Below are 27,823 nucleotides of genomic sequence, written 5' to 3'. Positions count from 1 at the left end.
GCGATCAGCTGATGAGCAGCGCCACCGATGACAGCGCGCCAGGCGGTCGCATCGCAAAGCATCGTTTTGAAAAGTAACGACGTGCGTGTACGTGCTCGCGTTTGGCTCGTGTTTACGGTCGGGAAAATACAAGGAATACAGTGAGTTAATATTGTGAGAATAATGGCTGAGTTCGAGGAAACGATGTCTTCGCTCATGAGAACGATGGAGCTTGACATGTGAGTAAATGTTACGGACAAATTCTACTTCCAACACCAACAATACACACACTCACGCGACCCCCTCTTGCGATTCCTGTACATCAGACATTTCACGCATATATATGCGTATATGTGTATACCTATGTGGGAGATCTGTGTGTATTCGTAAATATAAATAGATTCCGCTGTTGAAATGGTATCTGCTTTTTGTTGTTCATTCAAATTTATAGGAGTAAGAAAAAGAAAGAGAAAGAGGGAGAGAGGAGAGAAAGAGAGAAGAGGAGAGAGTGAGAGAGAGAGAGAGAGAGAGGGAGGAAGGGAGAAAAAGACAGAGAAGGAGGGAGAGAGAGAGAGACCTATATTATAAAAACTCAAATGGAATGCACGATCGATTATATTAACATTTGTTTACATTGTTTAGAATAATGTCGTTCAATCGTATTTCATCTATTTTAATGAATATTCTTTCATTTTTGGTCCGTTTATCACATTCTATAATTTTTTAAAATTGATATCATTTTTATATAACAGAATTAAAATAATTTCACACACGTTCTTGAGAGATTGGTTTCAATCTTGAAAATTATTCTGGAATAAAAAAAAATATATATAGAATTTTTAAAAAAACATAAATGAGACATGCGAGTTGACAACGTTAATGTCATGTAATTTCGCAACATATATTCCACAATAAATCATGAATTTACTTGCTGCGTTTGCATTAACAGTGATTATCTTTTCTTAGGGTTAAAGATCAATTTACATTGCATATCAATCTCCCATTTGTCGTATCAATCCCTCTACACATAAGTAAGCGATAAAAGTAACAAGAAGATTCTTTGCACGTGATGTTAAATATTTTTATATAATTAAATATTTCATAAAAAAAACAAATGTCGATTGTAAGTTCTCCAAAAAAATATTTTGGAGAAAAAATAATTTTATTTTTCAATATAAAAGGAGGGAATATCGATTTTAAATTGATTTAAATTACATTCCTGTTTCAAGAAAATTGCAGCGAGATTAATCGACTAAAAAAAACTTGAATTCTCAATCAACATTTAATTCGAGTTTCGTGGGTGTTTTTAGACTCTTCCGTGCTCCTCGTTTCCGTTTTTGTCATTCAGCATTCGCTCTCTTTACTTTCCCATCTTTTTTACCACATGTTTTTCCCTTTTTACCATTATATGCAAGCTGCTTTCATGGGGAGTCTCTTCTTCCCTTCTGCTCTTTGATCCGAGGGTACAGTGGCATTTATGCATTGACTGTTGCATGCTGATTTACACGTCTGCTGATAACGAGAAAAGGCCAGTGAAAGTAGAGAGAGATAGGGTTTATATTTTTGGTTGATATTTCGAAACCTCATATTTATTTAATCATCGAACAAATAAATTAAAATTGTTTTTTTTTTTCAATTTAATTGTGCATTTGGTGCATATCAAAAAAATAAACTTATTTTTTAACAGATTTATGATTGATAATTTTTATAGAAAATATACAAATAAAATTGATGACTTGAATAAAAAATATTGAGTATTAATTAAATACACAGAGAGAATTTTCTCTTAGAATTTATTCTGAAAATCACATGTAATCGTGAGACAATATATAGTATTGGAAAAATTTTATAAAAGTTTCTCTGATTAATATTATCATAATAAAAATACTAATATCTACCATAATAAGATACAAAATATGTTCGACTGATTTTACTATGTACATAGTAAAATTTACTATGTACTTATGAATATTAATTACATATATTAATATTTTTTATTGTGGTAATAAAAAATATTAATCAGAAAAACTCTTATAAAATAATTACAATACCATATTGTCCTACGATTACTATGATTTTCCATGATTTTCAGAGTAAATTCTAAGAGAAAATTCTCTCCCTGTAAATATTATTTATAATTATATATAGCTATTTTTATTATAAAGATATTATTTAAATTTGCGAGTTTCGACATATTCAGAAAAAAGAATATTTTCCTCTGTAATTATAAATATGTAAAAGAAAGCTATTTATATAAAAAAATATATTTATAAAATATTGAATATTATATAGTACCTTTAATTTAGAAAAGATTAGAAATAAAGATTATGTATTTAGAAAAATAAGATAATTGAGATTCGTATTTATGATGTTGAAGAAGGATGTTTAATTTTATTTCTTCAAGATGAGTTTTCGGATTTTTTTTTTTTTTTTTTTTTTTTTTTACCTCTGCTCCGGATCGGAGAGAAGAGAGGCTGCAACCCTTCCTCTTTCTCCTCCTCTCCAGAGTTACGCTCTGGTTGACACAGCGCATCCCTTGCGTCTCCCTTTGGCGGCCCCTCTCCCCCGCAGCGTCACCATCCCTCTATTTCTGCTCGGCACACGCATTGCCGTCTTTCGTCAGTCGTCTTCGGAGCGTCGTGTGATAACGTAGGTAACGTCTTGTGAAACGTGATCCCGATCCCGCGCTCTTCTGCGTCATAGAACAAACGTATTCGAATAAACAAATTGAAATCAGCGCAAGATTCTGCGTTGCATCGAATGCAAAACAACGGAGGTTCTCCCACTTCGCGAAACGTCATCATCGCGAGATCGAGATATTAGCGCGCATTAATCATCATCGAGCTTGAACGAGAGAGATAGAGTACATCCCCTTTATGAAGTCATTTGTACAGGAAGCTGAAAGCTCCGCCGGATTTCTAAAAAACTCGTCGTGATAAGTACGTCATCCTGTCATCGATCAGCTGATTGTCATCCGCATTAAATCGCGAGTCGTCTGAAATTGACGCGAATATCGCCGCCGATGACGAGCCTCGTTTTAATACGCGAACAATCGAAATCATCCTCGACGAGATTCGATAACAGCCGTGGAATTATCTGACGCGTCATCTTAAGCGAGAGTGAACTCCATTGATCGGTCCAGCAGAGAAACATAGTACGTTCGTGCTAACGTCACACGCCCACACGAGAAGATCACCCGGACTTTTTCGGGATTTTTATCGCTCGAATTTTCCGACCATGCCCATATTTCGCGAAAACGCGAGTGCGAGCTCCAGGATTGTTCGTGAAAACTCATCGGTGTTCGCGAGGACCTGATCTTTCTCCCGAAAGAAAATAAGATACTGTCGTCTTTTGTGTGTGATTAATTCGTTTGCGCGTTTTCAGAGAGACAACATTATAATTATCGTGCAAAGAAAAATTGCATTTTTCTCGCGGAAGAGAATTGTGTACGTACTTTATCTCGTACTTTATCGAGACTTTTTCGAGAGCCGAAAAAAAACGTTACAATAACACTCTTTGTAGTGCCGAGGGTTAGCGAAATTTTGTGAACGCATCACGTGTTTTCATCTCGCGATTGTTGTCGAACGCGAGAATCTGCGGAATGCTTCTCGGCGGTTGCAGATATTCGTCCCAAAATCAAAATGTGCCGTCCACGAGGAGCAACGCTTGGGGCTCCAGTCCTTTTCGAAAGTGAGTGCCATATATTCACACAAAAAAGGGAGAAGGATTGAATAATAATTTAATTATTAATTATTACAAAATTATATTTCAAGTTAAAGATGAAAAAAGATCAAAAAGTTTTAGGAAATTAACTTTAACAATACGACTGCAATCTTATAAATTAAAAATTTTGTTGTTCCTAAAAAAGTGTATAATTCAGAATTTTATATTTGTCAAGAGGAACCATTTCAGTTTTGAAAAATCGTTAATTTTTCGTAAAATAAAATTTCTGAATTTTTTTATCTCTTTAGAATGTATTTCACACTCAGACATTAAGTTATTAAATTTAATTTTTTACAAGATCTGTTCAAATGTACTAATTTAAGAAAGATACATTAAAGCTATACATGTGCTTTCATGACATCAAAAGTATAACTTTCGAGTACATTAAAACATTAACATTAAAAAATTAATACAATACAGAAAGGATTATTGACAAGGTTTCGTTTGCTTCTTTGTGCTCTTTATCTTTTAACGAGCACGCATACGGAACATTTAGCAGGTGTCTATTATAACATACTTTCATCATCTTTCAGAGAAATTAATAGTGCATATCGTAATAGGTTAGTAATTTATAGTAAATACGTAAAATGCATCAGGTTTTTTAAATTGATGATACCTTTTGTAATATACATATAGATATAATGCTTTTATAATCCTGGTTCTTATTTTATTATTTTTACTTGCATATGGCATATAAAAATGATTATGCAATACACTTTTTATTATTTGATATAATATGTAATATAATATGTATTTTTTTACATTAAATTGAGCTCTACATATTTATTTTTTTTTAAATATTATATTAGGACAATTGTGCAGTGATGAGAAAGAGATCTTTTTATCTCAATACATAAAAATTAACTAATAATTAAATAATAAATGATGCAATCATACGATGCATGTGCGTTTGCAGATACACCATACATCGTATGTATTGCAAATAAAACTCTTCTGTCAGGATCCAGCTAATTATTTAACTGCTCTGTCAATTCGTTTAACGAACCGTTAATTGAGGAAACTTTGCTCACCCGACATCTACGTGGTCTCATATATTGTAACCTACTAAACGTTCGAATTATCTCATAGAAAGATGCCATTCATAAATTTATTATTTAAATAAGTAATTTGAAGAATTTCTAATTCAAATATTTCATCAAATTTTAAGAGACATCACAATTATATATGTATTATTTGTATGAATACTATATTATTAGTCATTAATTATATAATTATTTTAATCGCAATCAAAATACTGCAATAATATTAATTATTTATTATTAAACAAAGACAAATGCGTAATTGAACATATATAATTCAATGTGCTTTTATTTCTTTTTTATGTCATTTTATTTTTCTATATACGTATGTGTGCCTATATTTTTTTCGTAATTAATAATTAGCTTAGCTTAGCCTTTCTAGCTTATAATCCTTTTTTATAATGTACTATTTATATCGAATATCACAAAAACGAGACGTGCATGTGACGCATATTTTGGTCCATGTGGCTGCTGCTGCTGCACATCCGACTCTGTTACATATATTGATTACTTGCTACATCCACCATCTCTTGCCAGGCAGCAGCTAATGCCCTCTTCATCAGATTACTTCCTTATATCAAGTACTTATAAAAAGCAATGTTCTTTATCCGAGCAAAGAGAAAAAGAAAAAGAAAATTATATTTATTTAATAAAATATTACAAATTATATAGTGATTTCTTGAATGATACATATTGTATTTTAATAATTGAGCAAATATTTACATATTTAATTTTTATTTTTACGAATATTAATGTCACCGTTGTTAATTGGAACAATTAAAAAAATATGATCAAACATTAATACATAGATGTTTTTTTCTGATACAATTATAATTCTGGGTAATAATATTTTGCGAATAAGTTGTATATTTTGTTGCAAGAAAATATTGTTCTTGAAATTAAAAATTTCGCGACAGACGGACACTTGTTTCAATCTTCGGAAATAACAGAAAATCATCTATAAAATTAAATCAAAATATGTCACGCGAGCATACACGTAATGAATGAGCATACGCAGTTACAAAATGCACAAACTTATATATGCTTAAACGCTTCGTTATCGCGTAATGCATTCGTCTTTGGGATCCTTAACATCATCCGACACACGCATCCTCGGTGTAAAATTCTGAGAAGTCCATATTGGGATTCGTTAAACCTGGCAGAAAGGGTAGTGCTTAATATAAACAGTGTTTGATGTATAGGAATAAAGCTGAAAAACCGACGTTTCTTGCACGTGTCTTTAGCAATTGCAGTTCGAGCACATTGAACTCAATTAATAAGCTGTTAAAACCTCAGGCCTATAATAATTTAATAGGATTATATGATTTGATGATATCTAACAAGATATAGATTTTCAAAAATTTAGAAAGACTTTAAAAAGAAGAGAGAAACAGAAGATTCTAAATTATATATAAATCTTGAATTAACAATTGATAAAAATATATATATATATATATAAGTTGTTTTAATTCTGAAAAAATAAAGCGATTAATTATATTAAAAAGATTTGTCGCAGATTGTAGAAATACCAATATATAAATAATTCAAATTTATGAATAATTATTATTCAGATATAATTTTAGGTAAACTTATATATATTTGAATATTTAATTTTAACTCGAGATTTAATTATTTATTAAATAATTGGAAAATAAAAATAAACAGTTTTTTGAGGAAGTAAAAGAGGAATTCTACAGCGAGCAACCATAAGGAATTGCAGAGCAAGGAACTCATAAATGATTGGAATGACGATAGACCTTTGAAACATTCTCTGTATATGCTCTTATTTGTTCGGTTAAATTGCTGGCAGAGCTATTGTTGGCAGACGATCCGTCGTCTTTATGATCGTTTAACGATATAAGAAGGATCTGAAGAAGATCCAACTATTTTCGAGCTTGGCTCACTCAGGGTGTAATTAATGCTTTGTTTTCCCGAGGAATTCCGCGGCCAACAAAACCTGTGTTTCTTGTTGTTAGAGATAGCTTGGACATTACGTCGCTCGAAAATCGTGTTCTTCTACTTGCATTCGCATCATTATTTCCCTTTCGATTTCTGCCTATTTCTCTTCTGCTGTTTATATCATAATGATTGTAAGTGCATTTTTTAAAGTAAAAAAACTGTAGGATTTATATGTTTATATTTTTGGGATATATATTTAAGATGATTTTTTTGAAAATTGTTATTGTATATTCTATTTTTTACTTTACTTTCTATTATATTTTATTATTTATTTTAGCGATTTATTTTCTTCGGCATTTAAATTGATTTTGAAAAAAAATTAAATTGTATTTAATTTCATTGTATTTAAATATGTGATAATTATAATTATATCACTTCCTTGTTTATAATAATTTTTTTACATTGGAAGAAAAAATTTCAGTAGTATGAACATAATAAATCACGAGCGATATTAGACACATGTTCCATCATTTATACAAACATATATTCGAATTCTTCGTTATGCAACGACAATATATGAAGTTATAGCATTGCCTTCTTTGTGCCTACCATATGTTTTCTAATTATAACTGAAAATTATAGTACACTGCAGTGACTTTGTGAACACGCATTATGCAAATTAATTTTTCGATATTACATTCAATCTGCAAAAATCCTTTTGATGCAATTTTATTTGTGCAGATACAATATGAAATAATAATGGAGCACATAATTTACATTAATTTAATTAATCGGCGTATATTTAACTTGCATCTATCGTTCTTGTAAGAATTGCAAAACATTGTTTGATTGGATCATCTTAGAATGAATATTTTATCTTTAGAGAAAGAGAACACACATTTTGTCATGATTTTATGGTATGACTATATGTTTCTCGTAGAAAATCCTCTTTACTATGAAATACGATACTCTTTCCACAGAAATTCCACACGCGTTATGATTTGCAAATGTCTTTCATGGCGTGGCTATTTCTAGTTTACAAGATTCGGATAAATATATTATGTAAAAGAATCTATGTTTTTAGATATCGTTTTTATTTCTGAAAAAAATATAAATTTTTGATCGTTCACAAAATTGAAGTAATTATTAAAAATCTACATTACATAATTAATATATTAATTCATATCTCCTGAAAATCTTTCAAGCGATAATTTATTTTTATAAAAAAAATTGTTTAGAATAATTGTGAATTAATTGCTTGCATAAAAGTATCATTTTACGTTTGATATGTTCTATTCATTTTTTATTTTATACATTTGCGTCCGGCATAAATTTTTATTATTTTTTTTTTAAATAATATAGTTTTTTATTCCGATTTTATATATCACAAATACTTGAATAATATCCAAGTTTTCTCGACGAAATGTGAGAATCAAACTCGAATTATCTCGAGATAGCTTATGTATAACTGTTATCTCTTTGTTAGATTAAGAAGTTTGTGCAAGCTGTATAACAGGACAAGATATTACATATTTTCAACGTTTTTTTTACAAGAAAAGTTTTGAAGTTTTTATTTAACATGCTTAACCCTTTCAAATCACGAATTCACACATAATACTTAATAAATTTAAATAATACCATAAACTTTTTCAAAAATGTTACACATGTGAATCACCTGTAGATTCTGAGTCACCAAGTGTGTTTATTTATGTTCCACGCCTATATAAGTTGCTATCTAAATTTCTTCTTATTTACGCGGATGATATCTTATCCACATTACAAAATTATAATAATGAAAATATTACTTTACTATAAAATTTTTATAGAATAATTAAACTATATCTAAATAATTTGGCATCGATTTTCCTTAATTAGCTTTCCAAATCACTTATAATATATTAACTTTTAATAATATAAATTTTTTTATTAAACATTTTACGATTATTGAAAATTTGTCTATCCAATAAAAAACTGCTTTTTTATTGAATTAAAAGAAAAAAAATCGCAAAAAAATTATATCCAATTGCGATGGCTATAATTTAAAATTCTTAATTTTCATATATACAATTCATTTATTTTTTTCTTAATTTTCTTTATAATATCCAAGACAAAAAAGATTTTTACGAACATTTCATACCTTTAGATCGTATTAGTGCATCAATTTAGAACTCATCGGAACTGTCATGAGTCGTAGTGCGAAATAGCATAAAAGAAGCACAGCGCAGATTAATTACTCATTTTGCGCTGCAGCGTCCCATGGGGGAAGAACCGGAATAGGATTTACGTGAAATCTAAATAAAACTTTACTGGAAATTTTCGTTTTTCTCTCTCTTTCTCTTTCGTCGCCCGAGACAGCTCGGCCACGTAGCGAGTTAATATACATATATAAATCCATGTATATAAAACCCTCGTATATATAGCTCCCTTAACATCAGTAATGACTTCTAAGCAGAACTACGACTTGGACGGAAATTCTGCATAAGCGATTAATTTCGTACAACGGACTCTGTTCTGCGACTATTACGAAAATGACCTGTTACATTTAGATCTTTAAATTAAATCATAGTACCACTATTGCATAAGTATATGCAAGTCTCGGTAGAAATACTTTGTAATTTGTATTCTTAATTGGTTGCTTTCTCATGAACTGTGTTGATATAATAGTGTTTCGTTATTGATAAAATATTATCATTGATAATATTGATTTCTTAATTGTCACAAGAAACATATATAATTACAAATGTATTAGTAATATTGCGTATTAATTATTATTATTTATTATTATTTATTTATTCCTGATATTAGGAATAAGAAAACTAATAGTAGGAAATTTATCCTAATATTAGGAAAAAAGAAAACTAATATTAGGAAATATATTTCTAATATTATAATATAGGAATAAATAAAACAAATATTAGATAATTTATTCTTAATATTAGGAAAAAATAAAAATTAGGAAATTTTTTTATTCCTAATATTAGAAATAAATAGAACTAATATTAGGAAGAGCAGATATGAAACTTTTTTCATTCGATGTATTCCTATAAATCATTGTCCACACACGTGTCGAAATTGACATTGTTATTTTTGTAGCTTTAAACATTCCACTGGATCCCTGAAAATAGAATTTGACGCTTGCTTTGATTCTTCTCAAACAAACGTTTCATCTAATTCGGTCCTGGCTATTTCCTGCCACGTACCATAATACCATTTTTAGAGTCTTATTTCGAAAACAATAATCATTCACACTCATTTCGTATTATTTTTCACTTTAATTCAAACGTTAAAAAAATATCAAATCATAATTTAATTAATGAAATAAGATTTATTTGTTTACTATTTATCCCATGACTAAAATTAAAATTTTATATTAACTGTCAATATACTGCAATTAATTTTTTAATTTTTGTTGCAGCACCGGTATGCCGTTGCAGGACATCACAATGAGTCAAACTATGCCATTGACAAATGGTGAGTAACTATGTTTCCCATCACACTAGCTAGTTATAACAATTTTATAATATGAATCATATATTGTCAGTAACATTTGAGATTAAATAACAATTTAAAATTGTAATTTAAACACGAATAAAAATTACAAGTAGATATAAGCAGGAAAAATAATCAAGGATTGAAAAAAGAGACACAATTTAAAGTTTTTAAATCTTCTTCCAAAGAGAATCTCTTTTTTCCATGGTACATTAATTAATATTTCGCCGGGGAGGTCATCCCTAAGAATGGCCGGATATGATTTTACGCTCTATAAAGACGAAGGCGAGGCGGAAGATTCGTATTTATTATTTACGACCTCGAGTATCGACGATTATATCTTACCTCGGCAGATATATCTCGATGAAATGAATCGAGTCGCCACTCAAATAAGTCGTCATCGATATCGCAAACCATAATATGGTAGCTCGATTAAGCGGCCTTTTCCCTTGCACGTTTATTGCTCACTTCCCTTAAGTAATTGAACCCCCTACCGTTTCTATTTCAATTATAGCTGCAATTGCGATGCTGTTAGCCGTGTATCAGTTATGTTGCTCCCAGCTGGCTATCATTTTTTATCCCTATTTTGATTTGAAAATTAATCCATTTTCAGAAATATTTTTCTCTGCACAAGAGAATATCATCTTTTTTTTTATTTGATAAAATCTGATGGGACATCTAATTATCTTCCATAGATTTTTAACATCTTGCCAATTCAGAGTATTTTTTATTTTTCAAAAATTAAAGAGATTTATTATTATTTATTTATATATAAAAATTCGTTTTTCGTATATTCACGCGATAATTGCGTATATTTTTCCGATTCTAACAGCTGACATTTGCATTTGTTGTTCGTTTATTATGTATGAGGCACTTTTAGAGGCCACGTGTAGATGCGTAGGAGGATATCATATCGGCACATGGCTCGTTACTCCCATTCGCACGATCTTCATTTTCTGCCGTTATCTGCGTAGTTAACAATCGATTGTGCGACATTATTACGCGGAGGTGCCGTTACGTACTTGATTAGAGAAAATGTACGTGACCGCCTAATTGGGAGGTCAACGAACCTTCTTGCACGCGGTTTTACTCTAGCGAGACGACAGGTATAATAATGGTCCTGCGTCTGCGCTGGATCAGCGCAATACTACGTCTGCCAAGTTTTACGCCTCCGTTATCTCGTACGCGAATCTATAATCCAGGAAGATCGCCATTCTTGGAAGCTCTTCTTGATAGATATCATGAAAAACATTATATGCGCACTTTCAATAGATGCATGATTATTTTTTTAAATTATCAAAACACGACCAAAAAATACATTTAGAAATTTAAAGTTTTATAATCATAATTATATAATTTATATTTATATATATATAATAATATATTTAATAATTATATATAATCAAGACCGATAGATTTAAAAATATGAGAGCTTTATAATTTATTTGACCTAAATTTCGACGATTCGCCCTATGTCATCGATCTAGTAGTACTCGAATTACGACAATTGGGACACATCCGCACTTTGATTCAGCTCTCGATGGGGTCTAAAATGGTAAAATGGTCAAGGTCATGAATACGTTGCAACAGTATAGGATGGATGCAATTAATGTTAGTGCCGCGCCTTCTAATCTGGCCGGGATTGATTGTTTGTATCGTCTGAAAAATGTCTGTCGCGATCTCGTGTTACAGGAAGCCAGCATTTATTTTGGGGGACGACAGAAGCTTCGTGTCGATGGGGAAGTTGCACGAACACAATGAAACAGCGTGTATTTATTTTTGTACACGATTATATTTTTAACACGAAAGAAGTATAATTTTATTATATTTTTTCGAACGCGCTTGCAATTTACTTCGTAATAAAATGACGTATTTTTAAATATATTTATAAATTATTAATATTAAATATATTTTAAAAATGTAACGTAATTGAAAAGTTTTATTTTTTATTACATTCTGTAACACATAACTGTTACGAATGTCATTTCTGAAACTTATAAATTTCGAAGAAGCACATTAAATATTAAGAGAACACTTAGAAGTCATCAAGTGATGCTCCAAGCCCGCTCAAGTAGCTTTGATAATTCTCAATTTAAATCATTTGATGATATTTTTATACATTTTTTTAGGCCTCAATAATACAAATATATATTTAAGTTGCGATATATATAAATAATTAGTATATTAAAAGATCGAAATTCTCCACATATTTAGCTATGGAAAATAAATTAAAATCTAAATATTCTTTCCAACATCAAATACTTTTTTATGTTCTAAAATATGCCATATTTTAAATTTTTTAAACATATTTTACATATTGAATTTTTCAATTTAACATGTTTTGTTATTAGACAAATTATTTTACACAAGTATTTTACATTTTTATGCTTTATGAAAGAATATAGTCAGTTTAATTTTGTTTTGACTTGATGAAACAATGAGTTTCACGTTGTAAAATTGTATTTAAATTGATAAGCAGACGTGCAGTCTGTTAGATGACCTGGATGCTATCCCGACCTACTAGTCGGACTCTCGAAATAAACGGCAAAATTTTTTGTCTAATTCAAATCTACCATAGGAATTATTGGCCGGCTTCTTGTTACCCGGAGACGAACGAGCAGAAGCTTCAGCTTCAATTTGCATGTTCTATCCGAGACAAGTGTTGTGCATTCACAAAGTCCGAAGACGTTCAGCTAAAAAGCTGTTTCGCAGATGACAGTAACATGAAGGAATGATTCAGATATATATAAGCGACCATATTGTTTGCGTCATTTGCTTTGTTAGATACAAAATCCGAACAATATAGGACACAACTTTAAACAACCTTGTAGAATTTATTTTTTTTTATCGATTAGATATTTTTTTATTTCTATTACATTTATATTAAATCGTTATTTTTTTTTACTAAAAAAAATCAATTATCAGAGAATTAATTATTAATATTCTACTAAAATAATTAATAATTGTTAGGAGAGTACTATTAATAATTCCTAATTGAAATGTTCCTTAAAAATTTATAAAAATTTAAGATGAAATTAATTTAAGAAAAATTGCAAATTGAAAAAAATTAATTTAAGAATTTAAAATCAATTAATTCAAAGATAGAAAAATATGATATAATTTTTCTCAATTTGTTTAGACATTTTTTTCTCCCAGCAGCTAACAATTAGCTAACATGAATGAAGAGATACAATGTATTGATCTCCAAAAAATATTGAAATTGGGGGCAGCGTTCATCTCTGACCGGTGTGTTGGTGAGATTTTAATTGTCGGCCAGACTAGCCAGATTGATGATGATCTGGAGAGAGTGAGAGTCCTCGAAGCGGAGACTGACCTGCCAAAATAAAGATAGTTTAAACCGTTCTGGCCTAAATGTGTCATCTATAAATACGCGGGAAGCTCGCTCGCTTCGCGGTCTACTCGCTGGCGCGAATCGATATTGCAGTTGCATTTCTGCCGAAAATCGCGAGGCATCGTCTCGAGTTCGCGATCGGACAGGAAATAGATTTGTTCTGGTGCGCACACAAAGCTCTCTCAGCCTCTCTCTAGACGTCTTTTTCTTCTCTTCCTCGCTTTCTCGGGCTTTTCACGTCGGCACGTCAAGACACGTGACGTGCACTGGTGATGATCCTCGCCAATGACAGTTCAAAAGCGAATTCACACTCGTGTTTAAACATTACGACGACTTTTACGGCCTATAATGAAGTCTTCGTATTCGTAAAATGTGTTTCGCTTTTTGGAAATGAGAAGTTCGGAGAAAATTACCCTTTCGTTTTATTCAGCATATATAATATGTAATAAATTTATTGGGAGGGATGCCATGTAAATATTTGTACAATATTTGTGTAATACTTATCGGAATGTAGAAACCATTACAATATAATATTGTATATTTCAAAATATATCTATGTGTGTGAAGTTATCAGAAGTCTCAATTTGTATGAAATATAAAGTCAGAACTCTTAATTATTTATGAGTTTCCACAAAATGAGACTTTACACACACACATAATATTTCATTAAAAGATTATTTTATATTGTATGACTGATTTTTCTAATATCAATTTAATTCTAACAAAATGTTTTTAATTTGAAGTTTCATTATTATAATACTTAAAAATTAAAAAATGGGTGTAGATAATTATTCTCATCCATTATGATTTTAAAAAGATTATTTCAAGAATAAATAGTTTAATATAATTTATAATTAAAATAATTTAATTTTTAATGTATGAAATAACTAAAAAATATTTTTATAAGAATTTAATGTTTCTCTTTTTTGTAGTAATGCTTCTGATTTTTTTATGTTAAGAAAAAGGCGATATTATAGAATAAATTTGTCTCTACGGATAAATTTATTCCATGTGACAGCGTAACATTTTGGGTATGAAAGGGATATGGAAAACGTGTATCGTTAATTAGACTAGATGAATCACTCGTGTTCCACAGGGGAATAATCATTTCTAAGTAGCTCTTCGTGTTACTTAAATAGGCTAGTCGCAAACTTACTGTATGTATGAACTGTACATGCAAGTATTTGAAACAGCTTTATAATAATATTTTAATATTATTTATGACAAACTTGATATTTTTTTATCTTCAACTCTGTTATTCTGAACAAAGTCTTTTAAACACCACGACTAAAGAACATTAATTAAAACAATTTAATAGAAGGATTAATATAATAAAATTCACTTTCTTGTCAATCTTATAATTTTTTCGAATTTTTTATTTATTTTTAATGAATTTATATAAATTTTATGATCTCACAAATTAAATAAAATTTATCTGCTGTCAGTTTAAAGGTAGAAATCAAATCTTTTGTCATTAAGTTGCATCTATGAGAAAAATGAGTGATGAAGTTTTGTTGAAAATGTTAAATCTTGAAGAATTGATTGTCGACTATGAATCTGATTTTTGCGCTCTATTGAAAGAAAAAAAATGTTTATTGATCCGTTTCAGAATTAATTTGAAAGAGAATACATGGATGTTCGACCTTCGCGAAATATATGTATATATAACGTTACGTGTGCGCGTTTAGAATATAATTTTAACCACAGGTTATAGCCTCTTGTCTTTCCGACATCGCTCGTTATTCTGTGTCGCAGTTAATATTTGTGCAGCCGCCTCGTGCGAAGTCTTCTTTTACGCGGTGTGTCAATTTTTTTTCGCGATTTCGTACGGACATTTAAAAATGTAGCGACTTCAAAAACGCGTTCTTCGTGGAATGGGATGTGGTAGGTCGCGATCGAGACCCTTCTTGTCCTCGAGAAACCTCGAAGACGAGCCTGTAAGAATCAAAGTGTCAGATAGGAGAATTCTTAAAGATTTACAGTCCTCCGCTCTTATACGTAAGTTATCACTGATGAAAATTAATTTGAGATATTAAATATAATAAGAATACTGTATTGAGTATTGATAAATGCAAATTTTGCAATTAATTATTTTTAACAATAGATTATTATGAAATAATTAATACAAATTAATTATATAAACATCGCAATAATAACTTGCACAAGACTTATTTGCTTTCTATTTGTCAGCAGTTGCTGGCAAGTGATAAACGATCTCATAGCTCTCTATAAAGAGGCTGCAACAGTATCTTTTGAAAGAGAGTGTCAAAAGAAAATCAGAACAAATCATTAATTTTTTTAATATGTATTAATTATAATAGCAAATGCACTATTACATATATATTTACGAATCCTTGTAATTATCTAACTTATGAATTTTTTATAAATATTTTATATGCAATTATTGTAATAATTACTTGGAGAATGGGACAAATTCATTTTCCATTCCATATATTTGTTTTGTCGACTTTAATTAACTGTAAATATTATATTAAACATTATGTATATAAGCATGGAGATATAGTAATATATTCTTCTACATTATTTTTCTATACAAAGTATTAATATATAAAATAATTTATAATATATAAATGATTCATAAATTACAATTGTAATTTGAACATGAAATGGACAAGTATTACTCAATATTTATATATGTCATAGATCATTCAATGTTTGGATTTTAATATGAGAATTTTTTTGGCGCCCAATGATGCGCTAAAATAATTTAATTTTAAGAGTACATGTCGACGGCGCCGCCGGATCTTCCAAAGTGAATTTGGCATTGCTTATGTTCGCCTAGAGAAGCTGAGAATAGATTGATTCATCCAGCGCCGACAGATGCTTCTGTAAAGAATTATTCTAAAAATAGTACATGGCTGATAAGAACTTTTCATATCGGCTTATATAGATATATTAAATTTAAAAGCCCAATTTTTGCAAAGAGAGGTGATATATAATAAAAGAATAATTAGTATTTGATACTAATTAGTATATGAGAGGATTTTACAAGAGAAAACTGGATTCTTTATGGTAAAATAAAAATTTCTAGACGAACATTTAAGTAATTCATAGTTAAATAATTACTCGACATATATAAAAAATATATAATACAAAATATTTAAAAAATATAGAATCGTATATAAATAAAAAATTATAAAACATAAAAATATAAAAGTAATACGTAAGTAGATAATGTTTCCACTCTTTAGGAAATAGTCTCATGAAAAATTAGGTAATTGAAAGTAACTGAACGACGTTCTTTTATTTGTATCGTTCTATTTGCGATTTGCGACATCGAACGAGGAAAATCGAGTATTTTCAAGATGATTAATTTATTAATTTCGGGTTTAATGCGGCATATACGGCGTATCGAGGTTATTCAAAATTCATATAGATTCCATTAGTGAATGTCGGAAATGATACGGCCAGATCCGGAAACTGAATTATTTGAGTGACAGGGAGAAAATTGAATTTGACGGTGAACTTACGATTATTTCATCGATTTTGCATGTGATTTTGTCACACGTTGTTCTCTTTCAAGATCTCGCATGTGAATGCCGGTGCAATTAAGTAGAAAAAAATGATTTCTTCAGCAATTCGTATTTTGTGTTGTATAAATAATCAATAATGAAATTATTGGATCTAATTAGCATTTAACCTTTATCGAAAAATATATGTAAATCGTAGAGTCATAAATTAAAACAATAAGTCGAATAAGAACACAAATATTATTTTAGTTTGATCTTTACTTAATTTTCGTAGAATTAAAATAATTTTATAGAGATATTGAATTTCATCTATCTACATTAATTACATTTATTGTTCATAGTAATTACGAGTAAATTTATGTGTTATATTTAAAAAAAGGACGAAACTTTGCACTACTAATTAAATGATCTGTATATGTATATTTCTCTCTTTTTTTCTTTCTTCCTTCAAAAATAAGAATTATTTGTATATTTACAGAAGAATTAAATATGGTATTTACGCTATAAAATTTATTGAGTTACATTATTGTGTACATAATCTTAAATATATAATTAGAGTACTTAAACTAATATTCTAATTACTATCTATTCCAGGTGAAAACACAAAAGCATATGGTGAAAATTTACCCGAGGATAAAAACAGTGCGACGATGGCACGGTCAGGAAGTGGTGGAAGCGGAAGTGGCGGAGGAGGCGGAAGCGGAGGGGTGGGTTATGGTAGAACCATGAAAGAATACGAGGACGAATTGAGCAGCTTGAAGAAAGAAAATTTTCAGCTGAAATTGCGAATTTATTTTTTGGAAGAAAAAAATCCTGCAAGAAGCGGCATCAGTTCCTCTGACGAGGATATAATCAAGACGAATGTGGAATTAAAGGTTGATTATTTAATATTGAGCTTGTTTGCAGTAAAAAGTCTTGCATTAATTATTAAAATTTGATTGTTTGAACGATTTATTTTATTTGTTAAATGTTTTATCAATGAGATAAAATGATGATCTTTAGGACGAGTTGGAAAAATTAAGGAAGGAGGTGATGGAAAAGCAGGGTTTTCTCAATCAAGCAGCTACAGCTTTCAAATTATACGAGGAGCAAAAGGCAGCGACTCGAGATCAATATCAGCAATCACTTGAAGCGGAGCGAGAAAAAGTAATTAAGCTCGAAAAAGGTAAATATCAATTAATTTTATTCCCTCCACAACTATTAAAATATTTGAAATTATTTTCTAATGCAAAATGTGTACATAAAATTTATTCGTTTTCTGCCACATTCATTATTTTTATATTTTATGTATATTTTATGCATCTGTTATATATCAATTTTTCTGCTATTCCAGAATTAGCGGAGCATCGTGTAAAGGAACTAGATGCATCCGGATTTTATAAAGAAACGTTCGGTATCACTCCAGAAGAAGCGTTGAAAAATGAGGAAAAATTGAGACAGATGGAAGAATTGGTAGCTTCTCTTGAAGCACAGGTATATTCATGTAGAAAGAAATTAATAACAATCATTTTGATATGTTGCGATAGACGAATTACTTTGAAAAGAACGTAATGTTTTACATTATAAAAATGGATGTTTACTTGAGTTTTATTAAATAAAATAAATTAATGATTAGTTTAAAATTAAATATTGACATTTCTAACAATTTTTTTTAACTAATTAGCAATATTTTAACGATAATAATGTTTCTTTCCTCGCCACGAATAGGTTGTAGATTTAATATAAACAACAAATATAATCTCGAACAAAAAAGAAAGTAGAAATAATATCATTAATTAAACATTTTCTCCTTGTAGCAATTCCAACAATTGTGAATAATTTCTTGTTCGATTAAGACGATAATTTACAAAAAAGAAATGCTCGCGATACACGAAAAAGAATTATATTTACTTACATGACACTTGCGATTTAGATGAAACAAACAACCGTTATTTTGGACGAGGAACGATACTGGGCGGAAGAACTTGAGAATGAGAGGGACCAGTTCAGAGAGCAGTTGGATATGCAGACGCAATTGCGGGAGAAGCAGGATTGTGAGCGAGTGCGAAGCATTGAGAAACTGTGCGAAGAGGTAAAGGAATTGAAGGAGGAATTACTCAAGAAGGACTCCATTGTGCAACAATACAGGGACGATCTTAGCGAACGGGACAGGCTGCTGAAGCAGAAGAGTACATTGCTGGAGGAAAAGTGTCGCATGTGCGAGGAGCTTAACCAAATATCGGAGAAGAGGAAGAAACAAATCATTCAATTGAGGATATCGGTGAAAACGCGCGATGATGCCCTTGCAGAAGTTAACAATAAGCATCGTGCGCTATTATCGCAGGTGAACTCAGAAACTGCAAGCTTATATATCTATTTTAAAGCCAATATTTCTTTATTTGATTCTTCTGTCTACTATAATTCTTTGCTTTTTATATTTTTAGTGTGAATATAGCAAACGTTTGTCGCCGCCTACTAGTCCTTTGGCTATAACTTCGTCGGTGAATGCCGAATATTCATCGCCGTTAATGGGACAGAAGCAGCAATCTTATATTCAGAATACAAGATGTGAAGGTGCTTATGAATCGAATATAAAAGAAAAAGCAGCGAGTTTGAACTCACCCTTAGGCGGAGATGGCAAGGAGATTAGACAGTTGATCAAGGTTAATAAGATTTCTCTCTTTTTCTCATTGTTTCACGCGATAAAATAAACCGATTTATATCAGAGAGTTCAAATTACAGGAATTGGAAGAGCGGGATAATGAATTGAAACGGCAAGAAGAGACCAGAAAACAATTAATATTAAAATTGTGCAATGCTGAAAAGCAGATGAAAACTTCGGAGCAGAAATTGAAAAAGATAGAAGTCGAGTACGAGAAAGCCATTAGGGCGATACAAGGCTTCGTTGAACGCGAGAAACAAATGCAAGATATATATTCTCGTAAGGAACAGAGAACCCTGGAACTAGAGACAGAGTTGCGTAAAAGAAGAAACAGTCACGATCTCGTTTCGTTGAAGGATCTCGGCGTCAAGAATGAAAACGATTCCTGTGAACAGGTCAATATTGCGAATTATTTTTAATCTTGTTTGCCAATCTCTACGTTTCAAAAACGCATTTATTTAATAATCGATAGAAGTTTTATATTATTTATTAATATTGTTATCTCAAAATGTGCATGACATTGAAACGTAGAGATGCACTTTGCTTACTGAGAAACAATCGGATAGTTTAGTATATTTCGTATATATAGACGTGTCTATATTTCTTTCAGGATCATAAAACTTATATTTAATTTTTGCTTTCTATCTTTTTGCTTTACATTACTGCATGATTTTTATTGCTTTTAAAACTTTCTTTTAACACTATAACAAAATTTTATAAATATTTTATTTTAAATTATCTTTGTAGTTTACTTATAATTTTTAATTATTTTTTTACCAAATACACAATGTATCATGTCAATTGATAGGTAAATTTTAATAATGCATATTTTAATTATCGTTTATTGTCGTTTAGTGCAAAACTGCATTTAGAATGCACGCATAACAGATTATATATTCGCAATGTATAAATAGGAATTTGTACATTTATACAATTTTATAAAATTTTATAATTTTTACAAGTTTATTTGTATTAATTTTTTGTGTATGATTACTTTTCAATTAATTTTTTATTTTATTGTTTTTCTGACAATTTTGTTATAGATGCTTCAAAAATCTAATGATAGGCTGTTATTTATAATCTTTTTTTAACTTGCTTATTTTATGATCTTTTCTGTAATTTACTGATGTTTAATTAAAGCATAACAGACATTGAAATTTTTTATATCAAAACATAATAATTGCGTATTTATGCGAGTTTATTAGATATGTCGAGGATAAAATTTTCTAGATGTACAAACTTCTAAAAAATGTATTAAATGTTCAGAGATTTTTTTCTATATTATTATATAGTAATTTTAGAGAAAAAAATTGAGTTATCTGATTTATTATTTATTTAATACTTAATTTTATGTATTTTTATTTGATAACAGAAAACAAGAAACTTGAAATAATTATTAAATATCTCTCAAACAAAAATTGAATTACTATTTTTCTAATTTTTTTTATTTCTCATTATCCTTTTGCACGATATATTTTTCTTTCATAATTTTCATTAAGCTTTTCTCCTTTCGCTTTCATTTTGTATTATTTTTTCTGCATTTTGCGTATGGTGTGTTTGCTTGTGTCAATGTTATAAAGTTTTTTAGGGAGCCCAGTCAGAAAGATCTTCGAGAAGTCGTAAAGCGCCTCGGTATCTTGGGAATACCGTGTGCAGAAGACGCGGTCGTCGTCTATTAATAGAGATCGCCGCCTCTTCTCGCAGCTTCTTACGGTCTACGTGTCGCGATACGCGGACAGTCTTCATACGAAAACTCATCTCGACCGATCTCAGCCACCGCAACCGCGGTAGCGCCGAACGAACAATATTACACGAGTACATACACAGCCACACGTGCAACGACGTGATAGATCCGTCATCGATCTTCCGACTCTTTCGACGATATACCACGAGAACGATTTGTATAAGCTCCGGAAATAGCGTGCGATTGATAACCCTTGACTGACTTGCAGCGAGAGAAAATTGTCGCGTGTCTCGAATACTTAAATCAGAAAACGATCGAGAAATATATTTGTGAAAATAAAAAATTAAAATATTTTAAAATTTTTTATTAGAAATTTGGAAAAAAATTATATTAATTTTATATAAATTTTATTAATTTTATTGTGGATTTGTAAACTGATTACGATCATAGGAAGCTGCAGCACAATTCAGAGTTCAAATCAGACGCGTAATCTTATAGAGAAGGGATATTCACCAGTGCTGATCGCGCTAGCACTGAAGTAGAGTATCTATTCGCGAATCGATCGTTGCTCGTATTGTTGCTCCGATTTTGGAAGTTGAAAAAGTTCAACACACAACTAAATATGTTCTCTTGTCTGTGCGCCTCGATGCGGATGGAGGTAGGTATAACGTCGTCGAGTGCTGTCCTTCTTGGTATTTAAGGGAGTATGGCTGACTGTGCTTAATTTTACTGGGCTCCCTCCTTACAGAGTTATTTCTTGCAGATCTAGATATTACAGATTAAAATTAAATTGTTCTTCTTTTTTGTGTTAAAAAATCGTTATTGAGAATTTATTGACAAATTAATTTAGAAATTAATTTAGAAATTAATTAGAGCAATACATTTTTAGGACAATAAATGCAATGGAATTAAATCATATTTTTATGTTATTCTTTTTCTATATATTCTGTTTTAAGTTTTATAAAAATTTTTTTATTGAAGCAAAATTTATCTCTATAACTCGGTTAAGAATGATAAAATATGTATATTTTTATCCAAATCTATATGTAAATTTTAGAATGGCATACTTCTTTTGTAGCACAGAGCCAGAAGAGATTACAAAAAAAACGTGTTTTTCTTTTAGGGGCCAGCGATTGTCACAATTGTAGCACCGCGATGTTGGTCTAAGAAAACGAAAAGTTGATGAGTGTTATAACTATTTCCCTGTATAAAAATATGTACCTTGCATGTAAAATTTCTTTGCAATTGATTTTTTTTATCACTTTTTCCCGCTTCTCACATATTATATATACATTGATTTTTTACTGTAATCTGTAATTTTTTACTGAAATTATATATTCGAATAAAGTATTTTCGGTGAACCTAATTCTTTGAGTTTTATTGACATAGGACGATACTTTATGCTTGCAGCGACGTTTCGAAGAAATGGAAAGCAAGATCAACGATCTGCGGGATCAAATCGAGACAATAAAAGCTGAGAAGAGCCTCTTGGAGAAACGGACACAAGTCGAATCTGAGGTACAATACAAATATAATTTATTTTTCATACTGTGATATATTGATAGTCACATGTAATATATTAATAATGAAACAAATAATATTTTGTATATAAATAAGTAAATAGTAATTAACAAAATAATGGAAGAGCTATCTTACATTTCAATTTTTTAAAATTGATTTTTAAAATTTAATTTTTAATTCTTTAATCATACTTTCTTGTATTATTTATATATTTTTCTTTTTTGTATATATAATTACTTATTATATAATTATTTACGATTTAATAAAATTATACAATAATTATTTATTGTATAAATAATTTGAGAAATATAGAAAGCAAAATATATTCTGTACAACATTTGCGATATTCTAAATAAAACAAAAATCACATTAATTTTAATATTAACTTGAAATGATATGTTATAAATTATATTTAGAAAGCATACTACTAAATTTATTATAAAAATATATGTTAATCTTATATAATAATATACACATTTAAAAATATGTAATTATTGCTATGATACTTTATATTTTTGCTGATTTAAAGTTTCTCTTTTATAAACAATTCTTAAAAAATATAAAATTTAAAACGTATGATATATTTGAAATTCCAAATGAACTGTTCAGTTTTTCTCAATTTATCGTAACTATATTACTTATTGCGCATTTGCATTTAATTACAAACAAGACGTATATTATAAACGTGTTTGAAAAAAAAAAATATATATATATATATAATAGCTATATTATAATAATAATATAAAAACAATTTACTTTTTGGAAATCAAATTAATTCATATCTTTTTTTTTATCGTGCAGGAACTTCAAGAACGCCTTCATAATAAGGAGCAAAGAATCGCGATTTTGGAAACAGAGAAGCAGATGATTACGGAAGAGTTAAAGGACAAAGTCGCCGAGCTCGATAAGCTGAAGCACACCGAGACGAACAGCGTTGAGCATGAAGTTACTACCACTGATCATCACAATGATACTCCACGAAGGGACGAATTGCTCGAGCAACTGGATCAACGAAACACCGAGATCGAGGAGAAGAACCGAAAGATCGAGCAGCTGACGAAGGAGCTGCAGGTGACGACTCAGAATCTTCAGAAGCTGGTCAATACAGAACTCTGGAGCAAGAATAAGGAAATTGCCAAGCTGCATAATTACATGACGGCGTCATATGGCCACGAAAAGAGCCGTAATAAGTCCGACGTCGTCCAGGAAGCCGATAACTCGCAGCTGACAAATCTGATTCGCGAGCTGAACGACATCGGTATTAAAGTGAACTTCACGAACGAGACTGTCCAACTTAACTACATCAACGGGAATGAAACAGTGAATCTGAAGACGTTGGACGAATACGTTCAGAGATTGACGAGTCAGCGAAACGATCTGGAGAAGGAAGTGGACTATCTGAAGTGGCTGAAACTCGTAGCAAAGCCTGATATCGCCGCAGAAGTCGATGGTTGCGGCAACGAGACGGAACGGGCGAAAAAGTATTGCGAGTTGCTGCGCACGCATCTGAAGGATCTGGTGAAGTTCATGAAGGAGATGCTGAGGAGCGCGGATCACGCGGACACCATCGGTAACGAGCACAAGAAGCTTGTGCTGGACGTTTTACTCAGCTCCAAGATTCTATCAGATGATTTCGTGCGAGCTCTTGAAGGCATGACTGTGCAAGACAGCGTGATCGTAAATGATAGAATCGTCGACGGTTCTATGAGGAGGAGTCGGTCCGAAAACATCGCGGAGACGGGCGCAAAGAATCAGGCGTCGCAGTCGGACTCTGAGACGTTTTCGGAACCTGACCGAACCGTCTCCATGGCTAGAATCGGCCTGCAGGAAACACAGTACAAGAATCCGAGCCGTTCCAGATTTACGAAGTACACGAAAACCTGTAGTGATTCCGAAGATTCCGCAGACTATGTGCCTTACTACAAGACCTACCAGAACGATCTGAATGATTTGGACACGAGCTATCAAATACAAGAGCTGAAGGAGACGAATAATATGCTGTATTCTGAACTTAGCGCTTTAAGAAACGACCTGGTTACGAAAGTTTCTTTCGATTGTGTGAGTATATATTTGAATCGTTGGCTTTGTTTATTAACACAGTTTATTATATCAATTTTTAATTTAAATTTTTAATAAATTTTTAATAAAATTAAATTTACAATTAAATTAAATTTTTATACAATTGAAAATTTTAATAGCATTAATATTTTTAAAATTGCTAATAATAAGTAATGTTTTTTGATCTTGTTACTCTTGTTCTAAAATTTATTATTTACTCAATTTCTAATATAGAACTGAATTCATTTACAGACAATTGATGAAAAGTTAACTCCGTTTATTACAAAATTGGAGAAGTCCCAAAGGTTCTGTGAAAAGTTACAAGCTTCCTTGGAAAAGAGAATACATGAGTTTCACATATTAAGAAAAGAGAACAAACAGAATAGCTTTCGGAAAACGCAAATGGAAAATGCCGAAAAGAAGACTACGGAAACCCTGTTAATCGTCAACAAGGAGAACGAATCGGTTGGTGAAGCGCTATTTTTTTACATTTGTCATAAAAAAACTTGAACACAAATTTAATCATCCGATTATTTTAGATGCGAGCAGCAATTAAACGGCTGGAAGAGGAAAACGAAACTGCCAAGACGACCATATCCAACCTGAGGAAAGAGCTGGATCATCTCGCCCTTTCGCACAGTCAGATACTCGTGGAGAATACTCAATTGACAAACGACAAGTTGAGACTTGAGCAAGAAATAAGGAAAATGGAGAATCGATATGACGTAGCTGTTCGCTCGCTGCACGATAAATTTAGCAAAGAGGTAAACGAGGTTGAATTAATTAGTGAAAATATTTTTCCTCCTTTTTCTGTATATATGTACGAGTGTACGTGCGCGCGCGAAAGAATTACTAATATGTAATATCATCGTCGTGCAGATATTTGATCTCAATCAGATCAACGAGTCGCATCGAGCAAGAGTGCAAGAGCTCGAAGCGGCGAATAAAGAGTTCAGGAGACACATGGCGGTGTGCGAGGCTAGCGATTCCGCACCGAGCTCGAGTGGTGTGTCGTCTATACCCACAGACACTACGCTCAAGCAAACCTGCGATATTCTACACGAATATCAACCTTATAACGTTAGTTGGTTCCCCGATATCTTAAATGTGCGAATCTAATTAATGTGTCTCGATCTTTAGCTTCATTTATGAAATTTAAAGATTGTATAAAAATAATAGTAGTACTTTTAAATTTGAAATATGGTCGCATGTAAAGACTTTTCAGTATTATTTATTTCGCACAATATTATTGATTTCGCACAGTATTGTTGACTGATAGTGATATGTTTTAATAATTGCATGGCGTTATTCTAATTAGACAATTAGGCATTTTATGTTGCATTGATTCTATGATTATATATAATACAAGAGAATTTTCTTATTTAATTTTTTCTCAGTTAGAACTTTTAGATTCGCTAACTAAGCTTTTGATTTATACTTTATGAGTGTACATTATATTGTATTATATATATAATATTCCATGTGATTAATATGATAATTTTTACATTATTGTATTAAATCTCATATAATTTCAATAGACAGATGTACGTAGATATGTGATTGAGAGTTGCACACGTATTGCTATATATTTTGCACTTGTTTGTTTAAAACTTTTTTATAATTGCGTATGATCGAAAGATTTAAGTTAATTTTTATTATTTATTACAGAACTTGCAGTATTGGCAATCGACAAATTATTATACGCTTGGAGGACGCAGTAAGTCCAGCTGTTCACCAGATTTAGGTATAGAAAGTGATGCCGCCGTTACCACGATAAGGCCTTTGAAAGACACATTAAAGATCACGGAATCTATGACTAACTTACTGAGTGACGAAGATAGCGAAAATAGTAATCACAGAGTTCGAGATACAAACAGTGAAAGTCCAATACCGATAGAAGGTGTGTTTTGAAATGTTTTATCATTAATGTTACTAAACATTATATATATATATATATATATATATATATATATATATATATATATATAAAATATAGCATATTTTATATTTTATATATATTATATTATACATTAATAAAATTTATATATAAATAATCTAAAATTATACTTTTTTAAATTCACTTTAAAATGTGATATTTTGAATTGTTTTCACTTATAATTATTTTTTTATAGGTCTTGACGAGGTGGAAACTTTAAAACAAGAGAATGAAGCATTAAAACGAAGACTGATGAAAACTAGAAGAGCGCTAGAAGACACATTTGAGCATCTATCAACTTCAAACAAGAATAAGAAGAACGTTGAAAAGGCGATAATAAAGCAGCTTATGATTACTAGAAATGTCTTAAAAAAAACGAGGACATTTGATGAACCTTTGGACAATTAATAGAGATTACAGACTGACAGCGAGAAATATTGCATTAAAAAAATAGAGCACGAAATTGTTACTCGTTGAATTGTGTTCTTATAGATTAGCTATTTATTCATATAAATGTATAGTATTTTATCTGCTTATCATTTATCTATTCTTGTATTTTCGAAATAAGAAAACGAACAATACATATCGGTACAAAAGATTATAAGATACTTCTAGACGTATTATAAAATTTCTAAACGAAAAGATTTCTAAGTAAGAATATTTTCATACAAGCGGAACATGCTATTTTCATTTTAAAAATTTATATAAATATATATATATATATATCAAACGAAAAAGAATTAAAAACGGATTGTGTATTGAGATTTGTACATATTTATATAGATATACTAAGAAAAAGAGACATTTTCGTAGATTTTTTTGTGAGAAAAGTTTAGGTACTGATAATAGCGCGAATCGCACCTTAAAATCAGTCTTCGTTTATTGACGTACTTTGCTTTATAAATAACATTTATATATGTGTGTATATTATATATAATTATTGCATGTGTGTATCATTATGTAGCATCTGTACATAATATCACTTAATAAAGTGTCATTATTATTTAGAA

General features: G+C 30.6%; 1 protein-coding gene across 5 annotated transcripts; it reads left to right on the top strand.

Moving 5' to 3' along the window:
- The first annotated feature begins 55 nt into the window (after positions 1-55).
- cnn (phosphodiesterase 4D interacting protein centrosomin) lies at positions 56-27,823 on the top strand. 5 transcript variants are annotated; one of them, XM_029301522.2, is made up of 15 exons: positions 56-218; positions 10,057-10,112; positions 17,568-17,848; positions 17,976-18,138; positions 18,307-18,446; positions 18,886-19,296; positions 19,397-19,615; positions 19,695-20,009; positions 22,709-22,816; positions 23,621-24,877; positions 25,130-25,342; positions 25,417-25,641; positions 25,757-25,957; positions 26,546-26,777; positions 27,010-27,823. In XM_029301522.2, the coding sequence occupies exons 1-15, from the start codon at positions 163-165 to the stop codon at positions 27,219-27,221; spliced, it is 4,089 nt and encodes a 1,362-aa protein (XP_029157355.2). In that variant the 5' UTR covers positions 56-162; the 3' UTR covers positions 27,222-27,823. The 5 variants fall into 5 exon arrangements, with proteins under 5 accessions (XP_029157355.2, XP_029157353.2, XP_029157356.2 ...); XM_029301520.2 differs by lacking the exon at positions 56-218 and adding an exon at positions 2,584-3,669; XM_029301523.2 differs by lacking the exons at positions 56-218; positions 25,757-25,957 and adding an exon at positions 2,584-3,669.

This window comes from Nylanderia fulva, unplaced genomic scaffold, assembly GCF_048542155.1.
Source record: "Nylanderia fulva isolate GAGA-0341 unplaced genomic scaffold, ASM4854215v1 Scaffold9, whole genome shotgun sequence".
NCBI lineage: Eukaryota > Metazoa > Arthropoda > Insecta > Hymenoptera > Formicidae > Nylanderia > Nylanderia fulva.
The sequence above is the reverse complement of the archived record's forward strand: the minus strand, read 5'-3'. Positions and strand labels throughout refer to the sequence as shown.